This window comes from Lasiodiplodia theobromae, assembly GCF_012971845.1.
Source record: "Lasiodiplodia theobromae strain AM2As chromosome Unknown scaffold_25, whole genome shotgun sequence".
NCBI classification, from domain to species: Eukaryota; Fungi; Ascomycota; class Dothideomycetes; order Botryosphaeriales; family Botryosphaeriaceae; genus Lasiodiplodia; species Lasiodiplodia theobromae.
The window spans coordinates 166,110-182,025 of NW_023336458.1; the positions used below are offsets into that span (position 1 = coordinate 166,110).

A 15,916-nucleotide genomic window follows, 5' to 3' on the forward strand; every position below is an offset into this window, starting at 1 on the left:
ATCACGTCACCCGCCCAACGAGGCTGTGTGTGACCGCTATCGGCATACCTGCTTTGTCTCGGAGAGAGCTCCCATACCCACCACGTCCTGTCCTGTCATATTGCACCCACCCCCCCATCCGCTACCAACAGAAGGGGCGCCTGTCTGGCCTGCTGCACCCAGAGCTGCAGCGAGCTCCTGCAGTATCAGAGAGAGTCGCATGATTTCGACGATCCGCCTCACGGACTTCCACCTGCACGCCTACTTAATTATCCTCACACCAACTGGAGCCGTTGCACACGCCTCCCGTTCCCGCCACAGCTTCGTCCTTATCTGAGCCAACAATCCTCCGCCAGCCCGCGCTGGTAATCCTTCGTCCGCAAACATGGTTGCGACCCCCAAGGTCTTTGGCGGTGGCAAGTCCAAGCCGGTGCTGGAAATCAGGTACGAGTTTTTGCGCAACTTTCAAGGGACTGGCCACAGTCGCATTCCTGGGGAGAGAAACGTCTGCTTCACTTGTCCGCGCCGTGTTCTGGAGCCTTTGCCCTGCACCACGCCGCATTGTCCTTCCTGAACTATCCACCTCCGCCGCTGCCCATCTTTTGTTCAGCAGCCGATGACTGACGGCCTTTCTCCAGACCGGACTCGCCCTTCATTGTTTTCCAGGGCGATGCACACCACGCCGAGCCCGTCACTCTTACCGGAAAGCTAGTCCTGACCAACCAGGACTCGATTCCCGTCCGCTCTATCAAACTGTCTCTCATCGGCACACGGAAAGTCTCGTAAGTGCCGTCATGTGCAACTCACGGGGAAATTCGCCTGCTAACAACGGCCCGTTGCAGATGGCTCACAAATGCCGTCAATCCGCAGCAGATCGTCTACAAAGATGAATTTCTCCGGGAGCATGTGCAGATCTACCCCACGGATCTCACCGTGAAGAAGACGGTGCACCACATGGGCCCGGGCGTCCATGAGTGGAACTTCAAGTTCACGCTGAGGGGCTCGTTGCCCGAGAGCGTCGAGGGCCTCGCAGGAAGCTACATTGTCTACAACCTCCACGCGACAATGGACCGCGGCATGATGGCAAAAACGCTATACGCGGACAAGCATTTGAGGATTATCCGTACGCTGGCGTCGGAGATTCTGTCCGACGCTGCCATGGAGCAGGTACATGAAACCTTAATGGGATGGTTGTGGCTGGGGTTCGGCTGGTTTGCGTACTGGCGTCCCCACTCTGTCCCGCCATCTCTGACATCACTGAGGGTCCGATTGGCTAACATGTGAATCCAGACCAACGAAGATGTGTGGGCCGACAAGCTGTGCTACAAGATCACGATCCCTCAAACGAATTTCATCTACGGAACGCAGGCCGTCGCGGACTTCCAGTTGATTCCCCTGAAGAAGGGTGTTACGATTGGAAAGATCAAGATGGAACTTCACGAGCACGTCGTCCTGAACGCCATCCAGGGCGACCGAAACATTCCGCATTCGTGGGACGCTATCGTTGCAAAAGAGGAGTACGACATGCCCAACGACGCCGAGCAAAGGATGACCGAAGAGGACGACGACCACCCATTCGACGAATCCTTCAAGTTCAAATTGGCACTCCAATTTCCCAAGTCTCTGAAAAAGTGCAGGCAAAACGTGGAAACGGACTTCATCAGAATAGACCACAAGATCAAGCTCTACGTAAACCTGCACAACCCGGAGGGTCACACCAGTCAGGTAGGGATATTTCGTGTACTCTCGTCTCCATCCCCTTTGCTAACATCGATACAGCTTCTCGTCAAGAACAACTGTGTTCTCTTCATTTCACCAAACCTTCCGATTGGCGAGGACCAGCAGGTTCTGGCCGCTATCTCGGGGTCTGCAGTTGAAGCGGCCATGCATGCAGAGGCTACTCAGGCTGCACCTCCGACCTACGCTGAGCACCAACTGGATCAGATGTACAGAGACATTGATCCGAGTGGATTCAGAACCCCTGGTGGATGGCACGGCTCTCCTAACCAGAGTGGTTACGTTACACCGTACTACGCGCAGAGCCGGAGAAACTCTGTTGAAGATTTGCCCTCGATGGACACTGTTACGGGCGGGAACGGCGCCTCTGCAAGTCAACTGCACTCGCGCTTGACAAGACTCAGCATCTCGCAGAACAACAGCTATAGTAGCCATATGTCGCGGAACAACAGCTATTCGCGGCATTCTTCCGGCACCAGCACGCCGCACAACGGCTACGAGAGCTCGGCTCCTATTAGCCCGGCGGGGAACGATTCGAGTAACTCCGGAAACAACAGCGGCCGCCAATCGCACAACAGCATGCACCGCCCGCGTGACAGTGCGAGCTACTTTCCACCCGCAGATAGCCTTTCGTACGACATGGAAGCTCTGGCGCGCATTCCCAGTTACAACACGGCGCTACGCACCCCGCTGCGCACACCAGTCAGCGAGGATCTCCCGACATATGCTGTAGCGACGAGCAGACCAGCAAGTCCTGTGCATGAACCGCCACGACCTGGGCAAGTACACTTACGTGGCAGCAGGGACACGACGCCGTCTCCGACCGGTAGTCTTGCCACGCTTACAGAAGAAACGGAGAGGAATACGGCATTTAATCGCGCTCTGCGCCCCGAGGCTGCCCATGTCAGCCATTGATACGCCCATTTGTTTTTGAATTTCGCTGGATGATTTTTATTGGTGTTTCTTCGTTATAGATAGGACACTGGCGCGGATGATACCCACCTCCGGATGTCAGCATGGTTTCGGCGTTGGCTATTACATACAAAACTAATACATACTGCTTTGGTTTTGAGCACGATACAGTAGTAGCTTTAGTATCCCTTAATGAAACAAGGCTAATGAAGCCCATTTGTGTTCCCATGATGCGTATGAGGAAGGTGGCGATGTTTAGCGTGGTGGCTTGAAAGAGCGATAGCAGGTGATCTGCACGATGACGTCCTGGGATTCCCTGCTAAGATCCCAAGCATCTCCGCCGCTCCAGACTGGCACATGCGGGATCGGAGGAATGAAAATCACAAGCTTTCAGGGTCTAGGCGCTAGAGAGTGACTTCATACTTCGCGCCGGCGCTCTCACACAATGACCCAGTTGTTCCATCGCAGTCGCCCGTAGTCGCATTTGATAACCCCTGGCCGCCTCTTACGCGGTCCGCTCGGCCAAGACACCACCCCCCTTGAGCGGCCTGCTATTTACTATTGACCACCACCCTCTAATCTTCCAATTTCCCCACCCCACACCTGCATATATTGCGCTCCGTCCCTCTTCCCTTCGCTCGCGAACTCTCGCGCCTTTCCCACCCCGCTGATATTTCTACACTACGTCACGACACCACAATGGCCAGCCCGACCGAAAGCACGCTGCCCACGCGCGCCACGACCACCACCACGATGGGTGAGGAGGGCGTGATCGGCGACGAAGATACAAGCGAGGTTTGTGCTTCCAGAATTCGCATGAGAAAAAAAGCTTGGGTCGCTAACACTCCACCTTTTTTTGCCGGCGCAAACAGGTGACGAAGCTCTTCCAGGAGCGCCTCCAAGCATGGAAACACGCGTGCGGCTACCTCGAGGAGTACATCACCGCGACCGAGAAGCTGCAGATCAGTCAGGCGAAGGAGTATGAGAAGGTTTTGAAGGTGCGCGACAACCCGCCGCCGGAAGCGCGCGGGCGCAATGAGCTCACTCGTCGCAAATAGACCGTCTCCAACCCCCTGAGGGAAGCGCACCACTTCGACCAGAACCTGGGCGGAATCGCGGGAATGTTCGACAACATCCGTTCGAACACTCAGGTAAGGACAGAATTCCCATTGTGCAAGGAAAAGGAGGTGGAGCGACAATCGGCTGACTCCGGGGGGTGTTGTTAGGGAATCTCCAACTCGCACAACGAGACGGCCAAGGCGCTGAAGGGCCAGGTGCTGCCGTCGTTCGAGCGCCTGCACGCCGAGATCAAGAACAAGAACAAGGAGCTCACCAAGGGCGCGGGCAAGCAGGGCAAGGTTGTAGACAAGGCGCGCGCGGTGACGCAGAAGCACATCGAGTTGCTGGGCCAGCATGCGGCGTCATTCGACTCGCAGGGTGGCAAGATGACGGCGACGGAGGACCCGTACGTGCTGCAGCGCCAGGTCATGCACCGCCTGAACAAGCAGGTCATCGAGGAGAACAACAACCGGCAGGACCTCCTGGCCGTGCAGGGCAACTTCTCGCAGTTCGAGGCGCACGTCATCCAGACGATGCAGCAGGGTCTGGAGGCCATGATGAAGATCTTGACGGGCCAGCAGGAGCAGACCAAGGCCATGTACAACGACATCGTGGGCACCGCCCAGTGCATCCCGCTGGATTATGAGTGGCAAGGTGCGTAAACGACGAGGTAGAATGAGTATGGGGTGGTTCTAACTCAAAGGCGATTCCAGGCTTCATCCAGCGCAACACCCACATCCTCATCGACCCCAATGCTCCGCCGCGCTCTGTTTCGAACATCTCCTTCCCCAACCAGGGCCACCGCGCAACGCAACCGCTGATGGCCGGCTCGCTGGAGCGCCGCGGCAAGATGCTGCGCCGGTACGCCACGGCTTACTACGCCGTCACGCCGTCCAAGTTCCTGCACGAATTCAAGACGGACGACGACTTCGGCGAGGACCCGGAGCCCGAGATGTCACTGTACCTGCCCGACTGCGTCATCGGCGCCATCGACGGCAACAAGTTCAACGTCAAGGGCAAGGATGTGTCCAAGGGCAAGGTCGGCAACGCCTTCTCCATGACGCACGAGTTGGCCTTCAAGGCCCACACGGCGTCGGATGCCGAGAAGTGGTACGAGACGATCCGCTCGTGCATCGGCACGACTACCAACGACTCGCCCAACACCCCCGCCGGCAGCAGGGTGTCTAGCACCAATGTCACCACCAGCCCTACCACCCCGGATGAGAAGGGTCCCTCGCCTCTGCAGACGCAGGGCATCACCGGCGGGGACACCGTCGAGAGCCCAGCCGTGGCTAGCGCGCCGACCAGCGAGACCGCTAGTGCGGTCGAGAAGAAGGCTTGATTTCGGTTGGGAAGCCATTGGATTTTTCATGAACCTATTTTTACTGTTGGATTCGACTTCGAAGAAACATTTTTATGTAATGCCGCCTTTATGAAGCGCTTTTGGAATATCAGCCCTACACTGATTACTGCAAGCTTTTGAGAGACCTTTTTCCATCTCAGCAAGCGTGCCGTTTTTCTGGCTATTTCGTAGAGTAATACTACATGATCTTCACTCGCGTAGATACAGGGGGTATTTCAGCGACAGCTAGCGTGAATATAATTTTCGCTCATACCATGGGTCATTGAAGCTATCGTCCGGATGTTTTAATTCAACTACCCATACATGTTCTTTTTCATTGTGGAAAAAATAAAAGAACACCCCTCTGTATGTTTAGTGAAGCTGGTAAACACTTGGCGTAGACGATAGATGAGCATAATGTTTCCACGCATCGGTTTCAATCTCTAACATGCAAGTAATCCCGGCCCGCATCGCGTCACGATGTCCTTGCATGTTTAATGCACTAGCACGCACCCGAGACCCTGTGGAACTTGGCAGACCCGCGGTTGTACCCCGCACCTTGCGTTGATCCTCCGGGACGCGTCTCCGCACCTGCAGCGCGCCGCTCCGCAGGCTGTGTGCCGGCCGCAGGCTGAGCCGCCGTGCCGCTTTTTCCGACACTCAGCCGCACCTCCCCCTCCAGCCTACCCCGCCGTTTGAACAACTTGCCTCCCTCTTTCGCCTCCAAATTCCACCCTTACCTTAATCCCCCTTGCCTCCATCCAGTTTCCCTCCAATGCCGCCAACACCACCCCCACCTCCACCGCCCGCCGACCTGCAGGAGCAGCAGCAGGAGCTCCTCGACTCCGCCACCCACCCGCTTCCACGTTTCATTCTCTATGCGCAGACGCACCACAAGCCCGGCCCGGAGCCGCAGGAGCCGGTCTCGCTGCTGCCGCTACTCACGCACTGCACGGGCGTCACACACATCATCATCGCGGCGATCCACCTGAACGACGGGCCGGGCAACATTACACTGAACGACCACCGGCCCGACCACAGTCGGTTCGACACGCTGTGGGCCGAGGTGCGGCAGCTGCAGGATGCGGGCGTGAAGGTCATGGGCATGCTGGGCGGCGCAGCGAAGGGGAGCTACTGGCGGCTGCAAGGGAGTGCGGAAGAGGTGTGTCTCTCTCGTTCTCTCAGATACGCAACAACACTATGGACATTCGGCTGACGGGGACCCGCTACAATTCTAGTTCGAGGCCTACTACACCCCGCTCCGCGACCTGGTCCGCCACCACCACCTCGACGGACTCGACCTCGACGTCGAAGAAGCCATCGAGCTGCCGACCATCCTGCGGCTGCTCACGCGACTGCGCGCCGACTTCGGCCCCTCCTTCATCACGACGCTGGCGCCCGTCTCGACGGCGCTGATCCCGGACATGCAGCTGCCGCCGTTCGAGTACGTGCCGCTCGATCCCTCGACCGGCGCGCCCACGGCCGGCGCCCCGCCGCTCACCATCCCCCGCAGCCTGCCGCACCTCAGCGGCTTCAACCACTTCGCCCTCGAGGCTGGCCACGGCGGGCTGGTCTCGTGGTACAACACGCAGTTCTACAACGGCTGGGGCGACGCCAGCAACCCGGCGCTGTGGGAGGCCATCGCCGCCGCCGGCTGGGCCCCGCGCAAGCTCGTGCTCGGCGTGCTGACGAACCAGGGTAATGGTGGCAGCGGCTACGTCGCGACGGGCGTGCTGGAGGCCGTGGTGAGGGAGCTGCGCGCGAAGTATCCCCCGCCGGCGGCCGCGACGCCGCAGGGGGTGGGCAGCGGCGCGAATAGGACGTTTGCCGGCGTGATGGGGTGGGAGTACTTCAATGCCGGGGGCACTGATGGGTTTAAGCCGTGGGAATGGGCGAAGCGGATTGGGCGTGCGGCGAGATCGTCCACGGTTGAACCTTGGGGCGCGCAGAGCGGGAGTGGGCTGGCGGGAGCGGGGGCGGGGGCGGAGCCGCCGGTGCCCTGGCCGGAGCAGGTCAAGCAGCTGATGGAGCTGGGATTCGCGAGGCCGAATGCCGTGGCTGCTTTGAATGCGACGGATGGGAACGTGGAGATGGCGGCGGGGTTGCTGTTTGAGCAATAGTAGTAGTGGTGGTAATGGAGGCATTATTTTTTCTTTATTGTTCAAAGATACCATTAGAGTAAATAGCAATAGCAATATGCAATGAAAATATGAAGGCATGGCCAGATGAAATGGTTTAGGAGCGGCATGCTCTTAGTAGATGGTTTGAATTCGTGTAAATAAAGGAGCAAGGCGCCGGTCTAAGCCTGCGCGCCAAAAACATGCGCGATTGAGCGCGGGGTATCTAATAAACGGTGTATTGTGCGCCTCCCTCAGCCAGCCTCGCCGAGGCCTGAGCTGGCAACACGGCCTTTTGAGCAGTAGGGGATTTTTTCCCCATCCAGTAGTATTCACAGATCCTTAACAGCAGCTGCCGTTGGTAGGTCCCAGCAACCTGCACCAAACCGAATCCAGGGAGCCTCACATCGGTTGACCTGGCCTTGATTCATCACTCGTCATCCGAGTCGTAAGCAACCAGTGCCAATGTCCTCTTTTCAGAGGGAGTCTTGCTTTCCCGAAGCGGTGGCTCCTCTGGAGTCGTATCGCGGCTGACGCTGTCTTTAGCATCATCCTCCATAGCAACGGCGCGCTTCCTCTTGAGTCCGGCGATGGTGGGCGGTCCAATGCGTGTCTTCTCGGCTGAAAACGGGTCCATTGCGGCTCTGGTGTTCCCTTTGAGCTTCTGCTGTAGCGCCTGCTTGCTTATTTCCGCGGCTCGCTCAGCCTTCGTCTTGCCCTTAGTGCTCTGCGTCGACAAGGCGTTACTCGGTGCGTCCTCTCCAAACAGCGGCCTTGATGCGGCCTTCAATGTAGCGGCGTCGACATCTCCATCTGTCGAATCGCCACCAAAGTCGATGAGTTTCGCCCTCTGGCGGTCCTCCTCCCTCTCGTCGACGATCTCCAAGCCGAGTCCGAACCTGTCCTGCAGCTCCTCCTTGACGCCCTCCTCCTTCTGCCGCTCTTTGCGCTGCTCCCTGAAAGGCTTCCGGAGCTTCTTGTTCGCGGCATACGGGTCCGCCCAGTCCTTCTCGCGCAGCCGGCGCAGCTCCTCGACGCGATTCTCCTCCCACGCCTTCTTCTCCTTCTCGCCCTTGCGCCCCTCGAGCGCGGCCATCGCATCGCCCTTCCTCCTCGCCCGCTCCTCAGGTGTCAAAATCTCCCTTTCACCCCCCTCCAACAGCCCCTCATAATACTCCCCCTCCACCTCCTCCGCACCCTCCTCCACCCTCCTCGCCTCTCCGTAATCCCTCCTCCTCCCACCACTCTCGACCACATACTCTGCCCTCCGCGGATCCGTCCGCACGACAATGCGCCCGCCGCACGCCGCGTGCTTGAGCGCGAACTCCCAGATGGGCGTCGAGTGGTAGGCGCCGACGCGCTTCTTCTCGGCGTTGAACCGCACGCCCTGGCCGATGATGGTCGGCGGCGCGCACGTGTCGCACCAGACGGCGAACGGCATCTCGAAGCGCACCACCAGCACGCCCTCGCTGCGCAGCTTGCGGGCGCGCGCGCCGAGGGGGTGCGAGGACGTGTTGAAGGTCGGCGCGTGCTCGGTCGACGGCGCGTAGTAGCGCCCCATGTTGAAGCCTTGCATGTTGGGCGGTGGAAGCTAGCGGCCGGCTGGCCGGCTGGCTGGCTGGCTGGCGGGTGGTGGGGTGGGTGGTGAGGCTTGGTGGCGGCGGTGGTGGTGGTTCGAGGTGTGAGGTAGGTGCGCGCGGCCGCTTTGGCCGTCTGTGGGAGATGCGGCTTTGCTTTGCGAGGTCTTGGTGGCGGGGACGGAGGCAATGTCGGGTTGTTTGCGGGCAGATATGCTGGGTGGTGCTTTTTGTGCCTGTTTGTCCGCTTGCTCGTAGGCAGCAGTCGGTGGTGTGTGAGAAAGAAAGTGGTGGGGCGGAGGTTTGCGGCGACCCGGAGGAAATCCGGGGTGCAGTTGCGTCAGCGATCTGGACCCTGTGCGCTGAGGAATGAGCGCACATTCGTCCTTTTTTCTTTCTTTTTAGCTATCGCAATCCACCAGTATATCCACGAGCAGTACGAATAGCGTCGATCTGTATATTGCACGAGAAAGCAAATACAAACCCTGACCGTGAGAAACCATTTGCCCATTAAGCATGGGCTGGCTTCTGAGGTCAGAGTTAATGTAAATCAAAGCTTTGCTGCCATTAACGCTCGTGATAGCTACCCAAAGGTCCTTGCACTCCATTTCCTCCATCGGTGATAGTATTGAGCATCACAGTACTAAGATCGCAGACATGAACTAGCTTCAACACTTCGTAAGTTAAATAGAAGACTGAAACTACGCCGAAAAAGAAAAAAGAAAAAGAAAAGAAAATTGGATCAAATAACCTTTTGACTGCTAGACTACTCCCCGTTATTACAAACTTTACACTCCCCAATGGATATACGGAGCCCATCCACCAAAGTCATAAACATTGGATGAACGCAACTGAATTGTCGCATCCCGCAGCGCCGAGGCAACGGCTCTGTTCAAGTCAGACGCTTCCCGATTCTTGACGAGATTCGTGTAGAACAGCCGAGCCATGCTCACGCAGACATCATCTCTCGTAGGCCATAACGAACCGATGACGTGCGAATAACCAGCAGCTTGAAAAGCACTGGCAAGGTGGAGTCCCTCGTCGGCAATCTCTCTCTCGCTGATTTGTGCAGTTGAGCAAGCAGACAGGTAAGCGATCCACCTATCCTTTCCACCATGTGTCTCTAGAAGAGCGGAGACGGTTAACCTATCCACCTCATTTACCAATCTCCCTGTGTCATCTTTCTTTTGAAGAAGGAGATGACTGTTTGAGGGGTCTATGGGATGAGCAAACCCATGACAGGCGAAATGCGCAATGTTGCTGTGCTTGATCTCAGTAAGCACCGTCGAAGCAGTAGGCCTCTGCAACGACCTGAAAGATATGATGTCCTTAACCGCTTCTTGAATAGCATCTTGCTCTTCTTTTACTCCCTTTAAGTCCTTCGCCCCTGGCGTACTCGGCATTGAAATCACGAGAGCTTGGAGCTTGCTTACGTCGACTTTTCTATGACTGGAGGCGTTGGACCTTGCGTTTATGAGTGCTTTGACTGTCGGCGCATAGGACGGGATAGTTCTGGCCAGACAATTTTCGGACTTACTCTCGCTGCTGTAGTCGCCCGCTGCGTGAAAAGGCAAAGAGCTGGCAACGCCGGACCCAATCCACCATATTCGAGTTAAGTCGTTCGATGAGGGGAGGTTGTCGAGCACGGGCTTAACACACGTGGACCAGAGCCATTGCATTGAATCGTTGTCCTGGAGATGCTCGTGGACAAAATTGCGATGCCCAAAATCATGCTTGCCCTCGCTTCTGTAGTTCCTGAGGTCCTGGGCGAAAATTTTTGGTGGCTGCGACGTCATGGCACTTAAGTTGACTGTGCTGATAGTACTATCCGTGATGATTATCGCATCCGAGCTGATATCTGTTACATTGACGATGACTATTGGCCCTTCGGATGCATTTTGTTGGATGACTTTCACTGGTGGTGATTGTAAGAAAAACCTGAGTTCAGGCTTTTTCCGAATTTCTGTTTCAAGGTGTCTCATACGCTCACGAGCTTTCTCCCGCTTTCTGAAAAGTCCTTCTCTCACAACGAAGTCTTCGCTTTCAACAGACTGGAAAGCCATATTTCTAACATCTTCGTATTCCTTGGCAAGACCGCAGTGGAGTTTCCTCAGCAGAGATAGGTCGGCTCGGTTGTCCATCAAGTGACTCAAAATGATCCCACGGCCCATTTCCGCACGTTGTATCGCTTCTTCTACCTTGCCGTGCTGAAGTGAAAGCGAGCAAGCATCCGCAGCAAGTCCAGAAGCGAGTTGAACGCTATACTGCTGATCCTCGCGGCTCATATGCCGGTTGCAGGCATGCGGTAAAAGCTCAAGTGCGATGTTGAGAATTTCTTCGGCTTGGGCCCAGTCTCTCTCTCTCGCAAGAGACCTTAGGGCTGCCCGGGCTGCATGAATACGTCGCCAGTGAGGAGCCAAGGTGTTTTTTATCAAGCTCGTGAAGCATTGAAGAGCCTCATCGCGGTATTTTGTGTCCCTTGACGTCTCATACTTGAAGTCAAGACAAATTCCAAGGTTCGCGGAATATATAGCTTCCTGGACGACCACGTGGCTATCGCCTATCGCATTGGAGTTTGCCTGTTTGAAAAATTGGATCGCTTTGTCGAGATAGCCTTCAACCTGAGTCATACAGTACTGATGGGCAAAACATAGTCCCACGGTGTTCAGTTGTGCACTGAGATCTGCGTGATTTTCTGGTATTGCTTCTACTGCCTCTTGGGCCTTTTCAATAGCCGTGTTGATGCCTTCAATTGTACCTGTTGCGTTGAATGCCAGGGCCATATTTGTTAACGCTCTAGGCCGTTCAGGGTGTCCTTGCGGTAATTTTGATTCCGCGGAAGAAAAGGCCTCGATGGCCTGCTTTAGGTCATTTGGCTGCGAAGTCCTCCGGAAGAGTCGTAGCTTCATGCATGCAAAATCCGTAAGAAGAGCCTCTAGCTCTGTTCCGAGAGAAAGTACATGTTCGAAGTTATTGATGGCCCTCTTCAAATCCTCTAGGTTTTCGGTGACATCAAATCGCTGCTGGAGACAAGATATGAGGGACAGATAGGCCAGTACGATTATTTTCGGTTCTTGGTCGGAAATAAGCTCTATGGCCTTTTCCATTGCCCGGATGGACTTCCCGAGGTCCTCGATGCTCCCTGTGTGCCGAGACTTGATTTCACAAACCATGCCAAGCAGTAGGTGTAATTGTGGAATCGGTATTGAACCATCCGAGTGAGTCGCTATAGCCTGCTGAGCATTGGAAATTGCTTCTTCTATGTCGGAAGAGTTACGAGTCACCTTGAATCGATGAGCGAGGAAGGTAGCTAGTCGACTTGTCCAAATGCATCTGTCCAGCTTCTCTAGCTCACATGAAGAGAGAGCTTCTTGTATGGCAGCAATTGTCCTATCAAGGTCCCCAATGTTACTAGTCCGTTTGAAGTGGGCCCAAGATTTCTTCACTTCCATGGTTCGATAAATTCCCCGGATGATATCGTCTGATGGTAAGCATTCAACGGCCTGTCTTGCTGTATCGAATCCTCGTTCTAAACCGTCTGAGATACCCCGGTGCTCGTACCGAGAGAGGAGTAGCATGAAGTGGCGTATACGGGATAAAGCATTCTCGGAAGCGTCTTCTGACGGACAGAAAGCTCGTTCAGAAATGATGATGACTGTGTCCAATGCCTTCGGATCTATCAAATTCATATCTTGGTTTGCGAATGCGGAAGTGAGCCTCTCCAGCCATGGCTCTTTTTCTGGGGCCTTCTTTGGAAGCCTACTGGGAGCTTCTGCCCAATCTACCATTGCTGCAAGTAGGTGTATGCTTTTCACCTTGACCAGGTCTTCATCAAATGCAAGTCTTTTGAGGGGATACGAGTTTGGAAGTCTGGGAGACCCATCATCTCCCACTGTCACGCCCCTGGATTCGTCTTGCATAATTACTTGGCTATTCTGGTTTGGTTGGTCAATGAGAACGCTGGCCAGCTTGTTCGTCATGCAAGTATGAGCGGAGAGATCTTAGGGATTCGGAAACAAAACCGGCGTTCGCAGACGGTAGCAAAATAGCAAGGGCAAAGTCAGACCAGGTGTAAAGCAACAGATATTGTTACGGAAAAGGATGGAAGGGCTGATTTTGCATTAGAAGATGGTTCGCAAGATAATTTATAGAATATCTGCAGGCAGCATAGTATATACGCTGCTGGAAGCTAATTGGCAATTAGCAAACAGCAAATAGCAAAGAATAAACAACAAACTAAGAGAGGCAAACATCATGAAATACCAGATACTCTGCCAGGATCTAATAGCCTGCTTTTTTCCACTATCCACTTCAGAACCGCGCCATCCCCTCCCTTCCTTCCAGCCAGCAGAATGTCTGTCGATGACACTACCTCGGGACTTCCACGCAGAGCGCAACCGCAGAAATGGGCCCTTCTGGTTGGGATAGATCACTACGGAACCGGGAACCTGAGTGGAGCTGTTCGAGATGCCATGGAAATGGGAATGATCTTGCTCACGACAATTAATGTGCCCGCTTCCAACATCCGCACCATCCTTGGGCACACTCCTGGCGGTGACACGTCAAAAGTATCACAACCAACCTCCCCATCAAGGAAAGACATCATTGGTGCCATGGAATCCCTTGCAAAGGATGTCCCGCATGGTGATTTTGTCTACATCCATTTCTCCGGTCATGGGACTCAGGTGCCCACGGTCTACGAGAAACAAGGGTCGAAGCTAGACGAAGCGTTGCTGTGCGCAGACGGATCCATCATACGCGACATTGAATTGGGCATTCTTCTCGATAAGCTCGCGGAGAACAACAGGACTGTACTAACGGTGCTCGACTGCTGTCACTCTGGTGGTGCCTTACGAACCGGTGATGAAATGAACACCCGTTACCGAGAAACAGTCGTCATACCTGAGGTTACAAAGTGGCTGGAACCAAAATCTCTAAAGGAGCAGATGAAATCGGCGACCTCAACGATGGATCAACATTGGTTTTACAAAGACAGGTCCTTCAACCTCATAGCAGCGTGCCAGCCGGATGAGCGAGCCAAAGAGATGCCTGATGCCGACTACAATTTTCGTGGCATCTTGACGTATTCCCTCAGAGAATCCCTCGCAGCTCTCGGGTCGGATGTCTTAACGACAAACTACCGAACTTTGATGGAAATTCTGCAGGTGAGGTGCCGGGTAGAATCGGGTGGCTTCCAATCTCCCCTCGGATTCGGGCCAGTCGACAGGATAATATTCGGTTTCGATGACGGCCTCGCTCGAGCAACAGATTTCTCCACTACTGCAATAGTGGAAAGGGTTGATGGGTCTGAGATCTCTCTCAACCGCGGAAGGGCCGATGGAGTCAGGTGGGCGGATCAATATCTCATTACTAGCGTCAAAAACGACCTTGATGGTCTGGAAGTCAGTGTTGAAGACATAGATGACTTCAGCTGTCGAACAAAGCCAATAACGCCGACCGACGAGATCGACGCCAAGGAGTTTTGGTATGCTAAGAGGTGTGGAAGGATCACTCCAGTCCGAGTAACTGTGATTCCACTGGCCGAAGCGCATCAAGCTATCAAGAACCTGAAAAGGGATTGGCGAGACTGTATCGATGACGCAAATCCATTGGAGTTCCGCTTCGATGGCAACTCTGAGGGAGCAGACTTTCTGCTCTCCATTAACGGCGACTCCAAAATCGAGGTTTCCCTTGGAAACGGGAAAGCTCTGGAAAACACTCCCACGTTGGCGGCAGATGGCCGGATCGAAACTACCAAACGACTTTGCGCAATGTTGCGCCATTTGCACCTGTACATGAATGTGGACAAATTGCAACCCCCCAACAAGCTGGATACGAAGCACGAGTTGCAAATTCTGGAAGAAGAGCCTGGAGATAACCCCAACATACTGGCCAAATTGACCATGAAGTTTAATAATCGGTCACAAAATACTGTATGGATAACGATTCTTAATCTGACACCCGAATACAGTGTGAACACCATTGTTCCAAGCGGCTTGGAGCCTGGATTACAGGTCAGACCAAATGAAAGCATTGAGCCAATCCACGGTAGGATAGAGGTTCCGAAGTCCTTGCGGGGTAAAAAGGCTGGATCGGAACTACACGACAAGTTCAAAATGATCATTTTACTTCGACCTCACAACTTTTTCCATTACCAACTTCCCTTGATATATGACTTCTCGCCTCCTCAGTATCGGAATTTCACTCCAAGCGCTCTGCCTACATGGGATATCTCTGAGAAGACTGTCACGCGCAAAATCCGCAAATCATCTTGAACTTAGTCTCAGTCTTGGCTTGGACTTCAGCCATGACACAGTGAGCATTTGATTGAGGTACTCCGCACTTTGATTAGTTCACATCATTCAATGTTCTGTGAGATTTCATTTCTTGTATCTATTTGCAAGTAGGATTTCCATGTACTTCTAGCACCAAAGGAAACAACTGTTTTCTTTTTCTTCTACAAATTCAGGTTTAGGCGAAGCAAATTAGAGGGGTTAATCCTGTGAATCTTGCAATGGTGCCTTGCCTGGACCAATTGGCCAGTGATTCCCTCGAGCTTAGCGGTGAAATAAAGACACTTAAGGACTGTGAGGAGTCACATTCAGGATGCTCGACATGCCAGTATCTTTTGTTACGGGAAGCCCGCTAGAAGTATGCCGGAGACTTCTCAGTATTTGCTGCTAATGCCAAAGCTGCATAGTATGTAATGATAATATACAGTAGCTTATTATTGGGGAACACCAGACAGCTTTGGTGAAGTGAGATCTCCATTATCGGGCTTTGAGATGTGTAACTTCTTTGATTGTATGTGGAAACTTTGCTGGGTAGCTCAAGATTATCCCATACTCTAAAATGAGATTTTGTGAATACTCAGGAGCCGGTGAACGCGACTCAATGGGAGCAGTGTGCGGCTACACGAGTAAGACAGCCAAGCCTGGAAGAATGACGAAAAAGAAAGCAGACAAGCCCTACAGACCCTGCTATGTGCAGGTGGAGAATAGATTCTGTTTTTAGACACGTGTTGCACAGATCTAGAATCTGGTCGCCGGTGGCGTCAATGAAGGCGTGCGGCAAGGCGCGCACCCGGAGTTTATGCTATGCTGACGGTGCAAGCCTTTCGCAAAGTGGGATAAGGTCCAGAGGCCGCTGGCGAAGAGTTTCCGATGCAGATTTTGCGGCAGTGGAGAGGCTGG

At 54.3% G+C, this 15,916-nt stretch overlaps 5 protein-coding genes across 5 annotated transcripts; 4 read left to right on the forward strand and 1 right to left on the reverse strand.

The window, feature by feature from the left end:
* Nucleotides 1–364: 364 nt before the first annotated feature.
* LTHEOB_8048 (Arrestin-like protein) lies at nucleotides 365–2,631 on the forward strand (the record flags this gene model as incomplete). Its single annotated transcript, XM_035517482.1, has 5 exons — nucleotides 365–423; nucleotides 618–761; nucleotides 822–1,146; nucleotides 1,270–1,704; nucleotides 1,759–2,631. 5 exons carry the CDS (start codon nucleotides 365–367, stop codon nucleotides 2,629–2,631), a joined length of 1,836 nt encoding a protein of 611 aa, XP_035370595.1.
* A 696-nt stretch (nucleotides 2,632–3,327) lies between these two features.
* LTHEOB_8049 (Ph domain-containing protein) lies at nucleotides 3,328–5,029 on the forward strand (the record flags this gene model as incomplete). Its single annotated transcript, XM_035517483.1, has 5 exons — nucleotides 3,328–3,423; nucleotides 3,501–3,626; nucleotides 3,687–3,779; nucleotides 3,855–4,341; nucleotides 4,401–5,029. 5 exons carry the CDS (start codon nucleotides 3,328–3,330, stop codon nucleotides 5,027–5,029), a joined length of 1,431 nt encoding a protein of 476 aa, XP_035370596.1.
* Nucleotides 5,030–5,804: 775 nt separating this feature from the next.
* Nucleotides 5,805–7,149, forward strand: LTHEOB_8050 (Class iii chitinase protein; the record flags this gene model as incomplete). The annotated part of the gene is made up of 2 exons (XM_035517485.1): nucleotides 5,805–6,191; nucleotides 6,268–7,149. The coding sequence occupies 2 exons, from the start codon at nucleotides 5,805–5,807 to the stop codon at nucleotides 7,147–7,149; spliced, it is 1,269 nt and encodes a 422-aa protein (XP_035370597.1).
* A 427-nt stretch (nucleotides 7,150–7,576) lies between these two features.
* LTHEOB_8051 (uncharacterized protein) lies at nucleotides 7,577–8,722 on the reverse strand (the record flags this gene model as incomplete). The annotated part of the gene is made up of 1 exon (XM_035517486.1): nucleotides 7,577–8,722. The coding sequence occupies one exon, from the start codon at nucleotides 8,720–8,722 to the stop codon at nucleotides 7,577–7,579; it is 1,146 nt and encodes a 381-aa protein (XP_035370598.1).
* A 4,353-nt stretch (nucleotides 8,723–13,075) lies between these two features.
* LTHEOB_8052 (Metacaspase-1A) lies at nucleotides 13,076–14,998 on the forward strand (the record flags this gene model as incomplete). Its single annotated transcript, XM_035517487.1, has 1 exon — nucleotides 13,076–14,998. The coding sequence occupies one exon, from the start codon at nucleotides 13,076–13,078 to the stop codon at nucleotides 14,996–14,998; it is 1,923 nt and encodes a 640-aa protein (XP_035370599.1).
* Nucleotides 14,999–15,916: the final 918 nt, after the last annotated feature.